General features: G+C 33.0%; 2 protein-coding genes across 2 annotated transcripts; one reads left to right on the top strand and one right to left on the bottom strand.

Moving 5' to 3' along the window:
- The first annotated feature begins 662 nt into the window (after positions 1-662).
- On the top strand, positions 663-3,138 carry LOC145001159 (laccase-17-like). Its single transcript, XM_078960511.1, has 6 exons — positions 663-782; positions 888-1,039; positions 1,152-1,396; positions 1,511-1,639; positions 1,715-2,665; positions 2,773-3,138. Exons 1-6 carry the CDS (start codon positions 684-686, stop codon positions 2,901-2,903), a joined length of 1,707 nt encoding a protein of 568 aa, XP_078816637.1. The 5' UTR covers positions 663-683; the 3' UTR covers positions 2,904-3,138.
- A 1,755-nt stretch (positions 3,139-4,893) lies between these two features.
- LOC145003308 (uncharacterized protein At1g32220, chloroplastic-like) lies at positions 4,894-7,987 on the bottom strand. The gene is made up of 9 exons (XM_078962438.1): positions 7,839-7,987; positions 7,435-7,555; positions 7,219-7,307; positions 6,628-6,683; positions 6,176-6,231; positions 5,930-6,023; positions 5,772-5,851; positions 5,614-5,656; positions 4,894-5,305 (listed from the first exon to the last, which is right to left on the bottom strand). The coding sequence occupies exons 1-9, from the start codon at positions 7,880-7,882 to the stop codon at positions 5,040-5,042; spliced, it is 849 nt and encodes a 282-aa protein (XP_078818564.1). The 5' UTR covers positions 7,883-7,987; the 3' UTR covers positions 4,894-5,039.
- Between the last annotated feature and the right edge of the window lie 205 nt (positions 7,988-8,192).

The raw sequence follows: 8,192 nt of genomic DNA, 5'->3' as shown, positions 1-8,192 counted from the left end.
ACTAATCAGAAAACAAAAATAAATAATCAAGTTAAGTTATATTATATATTACATTGTTAAATTAATCCAACAATAACATATAATTATAATACTCTTTCTTTTTGTAATCCTAGCACCTTGCTGAATTCTTGGTTACGACGAATTTCATTGTTTTAAGAGAAAAAGTGTATTAATGTCATGACAGATACAATTAAAAGTGTAATACACTCCTTTGTTGAAAAATATAAGACTGACTTCCAACGTAAAAGAAACTCCTTGTGGAAAAATATGTCATGTAACTTTAAATAATATATCATCAATGCAGGATTTATATCTAGTGATGAATACATGTTTTATGTTTTAATAAACATACAAGGACACGAGAGGAGGGGGTATTTAAAAAAAAAAAAAAACGTAGTTGGTACAACAACATGCTAGAAGATATTTGTCAAATTAAGGGTTGTGTTATATTAAAGATAGGAGACCAAGTCCTTACCGACAAAGGAAAGGTTTTTAAGGAACAGATAGAAACTCTCTCTTTGGTAGCACTCTAAAGTTGCACTTTAACAACAGTAGGTGGTGCAATTAAAATTCTTTCTTGAATCTGCAAATTAAATCAACCTAGGACTTATACCTATATATAGTCACCTCATAATTGGTTCAAGCAATAGCATCATCGATCATTCACACACACACATACACAGATGGGTGGCTTAGTGGGAATTCTCTTCTCCTTGATAGCGATAACTTCACTGCTTCCAGTTTACGCTGTTGGTGGCACCACCAGGAGCTATGAGTTTAATGTACTTCTCATTCGATATTGTATTTACAAGATGTTAAAACTTTGTTTTAGTTTAACATGTAGCTAGCTTCATATAAAAATTACCTTTGTGCATGCATATATGCAGATTAAGCTGCAAAATGTTACACGACTGTGCCACACAAGGAGCATGGTGACAGTGAACGGGAAATTTCCAGGTCCTCGGATCGTTGCTAGGGAGGGTGATCGCTTGCTTATCAAAGTTACAAATCATGTCTCCAATAATATTACAATCCATTGGTATATGATCAATGATCAGTTGTAGACTTTGCATTTCCAATTAAACCATTAATAGTAATTAATCTTTTCTTTACCTTGTTCGTGATCTTGTTCTTTATGCATATGCATGCAGGCATGGTATCCGACAGCTACGAAGTGGATGGGCCGATGGGCCATCATATATAACACAATGCCCCATACAAACAGGGCAAACTTACGTGTACAACTACACTGTTGTTGGACAAAGAGGAACGTTGTTTTGGCATGCACATATATCATGGCTACGAGCAAGTGTTTATGGTCCTCTCATCATTCTTCCAAAGCTTCATGTCCCTTACCCTTTTGTCAAACCCTATAAAGAAGTTCCCATCATCTTCGGTAACTATAATTAACTATACATGCATATATAGTCAAATTATACAGTTTCTTTAATTAAACTTCATGCATATTGTTTCGTGTTTAACTTTGTAGACGTTTAATTTATATGCACAGGGGAGTGGTTTAATACTGATCCGGAGGCAATCATTGCTCAAGCAACACAAACTGGTGGAGGTCCGAATGTTTCTGATGCATATACCTTTAATGGGCTTCCTGGACCTTTCTATAACTGCTCTGCTAAAGGTATTAATTTGTAGCATCTTTTAATTAAGCCAAGAATTAAGTGTATCAGTTACGATTTTTGAGACTAATTTGCAGATACATTCAAGCTGAAGGTTAAACCCAACAAGACATACCTCCTTCGACTGATCAACGCAGCACTCAATGATGAACTCTTTTTTAGCATAGCAAACCACACCATGAGAGTCGTTGAAGCTGACGCCATTTATGTAAAAGCTTTCGACACTGAAACACTCGTGATAGCCCCTGGTCAAACCACTAACGTCCTCCTTAAGACACAGTCAAAGTTCCCTGGTGCCAACTTTCTAATCTCCGCTAGACCATATGTAACAGGCCAAGGAACCTTCGATAATTCCACGGTTGCTGGTATTCTTGAATATGAATCATCCATTCCTATGAAAAACCTCCCACTCTTGAAACCTACATTACCATCTTTAAACGACACTTCATTCGTGACAAATTTTTCAAATAGACTCCGAAGCTTGGCAAGTGCTCAATTCCCAGCTAACGTCCCCCAAAAGGTTGACAAACATTTATTTTTCACCATAGGACTTGGGACAACCCCCTGTGCGAAAAACAAAACATGTCAAGGACCTAATGGAACTAGGTTCGCAGCATCTATAAATAACGTGTCGTTTGTTCAACCAAGTGTTGCCCTTCTCCAGTCTCACTTTTTTGATCAATCAAAGGGTGTTTATAGTCCTTATTTTCCTATCAGCCCGTTGCATTGGTTTAACTTTACAGGGACTCCTCCAAACAACACCTTTGTGAGCAATGGAACAAAAGTGATGGTTCTTCCGTTTAATACTAGTGTGGAGTTAGTCATGCAAGATACAAGCATTCTTGGCGTTGAAAGCCACCCTCTTCATCTCCATGGATTCAATTTCTTTGTGGTAGGTCAAGGGTTTGGGAATTACAATCCTAAGAAGGAGCCGAAGAGCTTCAACCTAGTGGACCCTGTTGAAAGAAACACAGTAGGTGTGCCTTCTGGTGGGTGGGTTGCCATACGATTTATTGCAGACAATCCAGGTTGGTTTAATTAATTTCTAGCTATGCATATATGGTAGCTTAATTAATTTCTGGTTTTTGCGATACTAGTTGATATATAAGTTCTAATTCATTATCAATTTGATCAGGGGTATGGTTCATGCATTGCCATTTGGAAGTTCATACCAGTTGGGGTTTGAAGATGGCTTGGCTTGTCTTGGATGGAAAACTTCCGAACCAAAAGCTTTTACCTCCACCAGCTGATCTACCAAAGTGCTGAAGTTACCTGTTTGACTCCTTTCAGCTTGATTTTTGGAAACAAATCAATTTTAGATTTGTATTTTTCTACATATACACAAATTACTTTTCTACTTCTTGACCTTGAGTTTCTAGCGAGTTGACTAGTAACGGGAAGAAGGCTCATCATTTGTATAACCAGAGTTACGCTCATAAAATTAAAAGTTAAACCATGTCGTTGGGATAAAGTCTTGTACTCCTTACATATCTATTTTTAGAAATTAATTAATAAAAACCGCACTGGTACAAAACCGAAACCGCATTTAAAAACCGTAAAACCGAGCCATTGAAAAACCACACCAAGTTAATGATTTACTTCTATAGTGAAACCCGCAAATTTGATTTTATGGTTTTTCACTATAGAAGTAAATCAGTAACCCACAAATTTTGTCGCTACTGCCAATATCATAACAATTTAAGACACAATAAGTTTTTTTTTTTTAATGTCAATATATCCACTAAAAGCACTATGGTTTGTGACCTCAAGTTCCATACAACTTCTAAATCAAAAATAAAATATGTCCCTAATTGAAGAGGTTTATAAAATTTGGAGGTTTTGTATATTCCTCCATTGAGTCTATAAAATTTCCAGGGGGTCAGGAGAATGGATTACATATCCTCCGTAATAAATCATTATTTTTTTTGCCATTTGTTACATTCTTATTCAACTTATCAAATATCATTTTGTAGTTATTTTAATTAATTTCTTTTTCTACATGTCATAAAAGTTTTTTTATTTTATTAAATTTCATATACTATTTTAATGTAAGAATTGTAATAAATGTAGTAATAAATGAATATAAATTTCATTAATGAACTTACTTTTTAATTTTAAAATTCTTAAAATCAAAACTCATTAATTTTTTTTATCTATTAAAATTATTTGTTTAAATTTAACAGATAAAATTATTTGTTTAATATATATATATATATATATATATATATATATATATATATATATATATATATATATTAGCCTACGTAATACATGAATCTCACAACTAGTATTCTAATATACTCCTGAATTGCAACTACTCATTAATTGCTTATTTAGTTTCTTGCAGTCCGAAACCAAAAAAAGGGAAAAATTTGTTGGTTGCTTTATGGATGAACCTGCATGTTGACTTGTTTGATCGTGCTTATTTTTTATCTGATATCTTATATCATTTTCATTTTGCTATTTTATTCTAATTTCCTAATATTTGTCTAAGTGTTATTTTGACCTAAAAGTTTAATAATAAATAAAGATTTGATAATAAACATGATACTGATGGTTTCATTTTCATTTTCACGTATCTATTAATGCATGGATTAAGTCAAAGTATGATGATGATTTTTTAAAAGACAATAGTTTTTATTCTCTTAACTGGTTTTCTATATACATTTCTTACGGATGAATTTGATGACATATAATATGTTTTCATTGGACGGTATATATTGAAATTAGTCAATGATACCAACCTTCTATATTTATCTATCAACAAATACAATACCTTATTTTTATCAATAAATCGTCAAAATTCAATTTAGAAAACAGATCGACTGACAAAACCCTAATTTTCAATTATATGACTACCTGACTATCAAACAGCCCCTATTCCCTAAAACTAAATACATCCAAAATGTTGATTCAAAAGAGAGCCATGATTCGAACCAAAACTACAATTGGCTTGAATGAAAATCAAAGGGTTTGAAACAATGCATTCAGCCGAAAAAGGAAAGTCTTGATATGTATGCAATGCAATACTTTATCCACATTAAACCATTATCCATTCAGCTCATAACTTATGGTTATTCACCTACTTACCTTTAAAACAAGCGTGCAGAAAATACATATGGATATGCTAATAAAATGGTCATTATCCCCTACAACTTCTATATATCTAAAGGGTAGTAGTGCATGTTACCACCTTCATTTCTTTAAGCATGCATACGCATACAGCTTGAGATGTTTATTGCAGTAAAACAACCACAAAAAAAAAAGAGCTTAAATAATAAATATACTCTGAAAATACATGTTCGATTTAATCATACATATTATTGGAAAAGATTAAAAAAGAATCAAGGAAAGACTACACAGCTGTCTAATGGTCTGAATTGTATTCAATCTTTTGAAGTATTACTTTTGTTGGCTGTAACGTTGTAATCCATGGACATCAACTATGCCAGGTGGAAAAACAGGATCAATAGCTGCTCTAACTGCCACCTTGGCGACAGCTGTCACATTGACAGGTGGCGTCAACAACGGACCCACAAGTGGAATCTGAGTCAGCGGCTTTGCATGTTGGAGAATCATTTCTAGTGGGGAACCAATGACACCCAGAGGCACTTCCATACTGCCAACTCGACGGTTTCCATATATGAATCCAGGCCTCAGAATCACATCTGATTACAAATATTCAAATTTATCATTATCTTACACAAATAAATAAAATAAAATAAAATAAAATAAAATAAAAAAAATTTCAATGTGTTATCCGTTGGTTCAGTTATCATATAAAAAGATAAATATTTCAGCATAATGTAATTTCAACTCGTTATATTATATATGAAAAAGTAAAAGATGGATAATAAGATGCAAGAATTTAATTGCTACTAATAATAAATGATAAATATTAGTAAAATAAAAAAATGAATAAAAAATTGTTGGAGAATTTCAATTTTTTCCCCAAAAAAAATGAGAGAAGACTCACGTCCATATGGATATCTCACAAGCAACTCTGTTTCAGCAGCTCTCTGCATAAATATTAAACAAAATCATCGGTTTATGAAATCAATTTTTTTTAAAAAAACTTGCAATCTTTAAATTAAGGAAATGAGATGAGATGATGTGGTGTGGGCCCACAGTTACCTTTCCATCATAATATCCTTGTAAAAAGTAATTAATCACTCCAGTGTCAGCAGCAGATATGTATACAAATCTTTTTACCCCTGTAAAAAAAAATCCTAATTTCTCAAAAATTTTATTTTTATTTTTCAAGAAAAAAAAAGTAGAGAAATAAATGAAACCTTTTTCAGCTGCAGCTCTAATGGCTGTGATGTTTGCAGTTCCATTGATCTTGTACATGTAGGAATTGGAACCAAAACCACCAACACATGACACCTGTCAGTTTTTTAGTGGAGGATTAAACTCTTTATCATAATCCACATGAAAAAAAAGGCAAATAAATTATTAATCAACTCGATCCTTTATTCTCTCTTAAAGACTCGCAACTTAAAAAAAAAAAAAAAAAAGAGAAATATGAGACTACACACAATAGATGTCACTCCAGTTAAGGCTTCCTTCCACGAGTCACCAGACAGCAAGTCCCCTATAAATAAATAAATAAAAAGATAAATACCTAATGCACATAAAAATAAAAATAAGTGACTAATTAGGATTTAAGGGGTTGTTTCTCCTTTTCTTTTTTCATATTAAGTCACGTATGGTTGAAGTCACTGAATGGGTAATGGTGTATTGATAAAGCGTTGTATACATAAGGGTCTTATTTCTTTTGTAGACTGAATAAAACGTCTGAAAAAGACTAAATGACCATTTTGCCCTTACATTCAAAAACCCAAAAGTTCAATTTTAACATTAAAAGAATGAGGAAAAAAGAAGAAAGACAAATAGGTGTCTTACCCTTAATACATTAAGACAAGTTTTTTTGGTTTAACCCATTAAGTCATTATGTCCAGATTAAGTCAAATGAAACAGTAGTGTATACCTTGATGCCATTGCACTTTGTTAGCCCATGATTCTGGAACAGATGACTTGCCAGATCTGTGAAAGAAAAATAACCAAATAAAGACTAATCAACAATGTCCACATGGCTTTTGTTGAACAGAGGCGAAAGGTAGATAGGCTCTTTGTTGTTGATGACTTATATCTTGGGCCAAAAGAGTTAAATGTCAGCTCATGATTTTGATTCTATAAATTGGGGTTTCATAAATCGTGTGATTCTACAAAGGGGTTTTGGAATCTTATGGAAGAAATGGATTTACTGTTGCTAAAGTGTAAAGATTCTCATTGGTTCTTGTTAAGATCATCTGTGGTTTTGACTAATGATTAATGAATAGTAACCATTTGTAAGAGTAATGATTGTATCACTTTAAGTTAATGATTTCTAGTGTAGCTATTGATGAACAAACAACCAACTTTGGAACTTAACATCTAATGTGATAAAAAGGGCATAAGATAGGAAAAAACTACAATCATACAAATTATATATAGTGTTGTTATTTGGGATCATTGGTATTAAATAATGCAACTGGAATCGATATGATGCAAAACATGAGTTACAAGTAATAAGATAAACCTGCTAAGGCTAGCAACAGATAAGCCACGATGTAATGCTTCTTTGCATATATGTGAGCCAACAAACCCAGTTCCACCAAGCACAAGCAACTGATTACGAAAAGAGATGAGAAAAATTGAGAATAACACACATAGTTGATGCTACAAAAAGATGTCTGAAACGCTGAAAGTTTAAAGAAGCCAATTCAGCAACAAACAGTTCAAAATTATTGATTACCTTCTCCGCAGGGGGAGGTGGAACATTTACGGTTTCAGCTTCCTCTACTTTAAGTGGTTCATCAATTTTATTAGATTCTGTCGATAGATATCTTCCTCTCCCGATTGAACCTGATGTATTGCTTGGTTTTATAAAAACAAAAATCAAATCAAATGAAATACGAACAAATGTTAGTTGAATCATACATGAAAACTAAATGATAACTCAGAACAATCCCTCTCCACCGAACTATGTAATTCATTCGATCGACAAAATTGAGATTTCTTGTTCATGCGTTGAAAAGAAACCCTCGTTCAATTTAGGACAAGGTTTCATATTACGGTTTTGATTTAGTGTGGATTTTTTAGGGAAACAATGGCGATAGATTCACAGAGACACAAATGAGATTCAAGTAAAGAACTTACAGCAATCTGGAGAGGGATAACCTATATTGGATTAAACGAGACATAATCTATGGGAGTAGGGAGATGGACGTGTCTCGTATTCGAAGTTAAAAAACGAAGCAATAAGTTGAAGGTTTTGGACTTTTGAGCATCAGCGGACATCATGTACGAATATTATATCGAAGGGAGCTATGAAATTGCCAAAATTATAATTAATAATAATTTGTGATCGTTATAAAAGCCTTTAATTTTTTGGAAACTCAACGATTAGCAAGAAACTAAATCGCAACCAAATAAAAAGTAAAACAAGATAAACACATAATCAATTATAAAGTGATAAGGACTTAGATGAGCAAATGGCGAATAGATCCATTC

Source organism: Lactuca saligna, chromosome 6, assembly GCF_052625555.1.
Source record: "Lactuca saligna cultivar CGN05327 chromosome 6, ASM5262555v1, whole genome shotgun sequence".
Lineage (NCBI taxonomy): Eukaryota > Viridiplantae > Streptophyta > Magnoliopsida > Asterales > Asteraceae > Lactuca > Lactuca saligna.
This window is presented reverse-complemented; position numbering and strand designations above follow the sequence as displayed.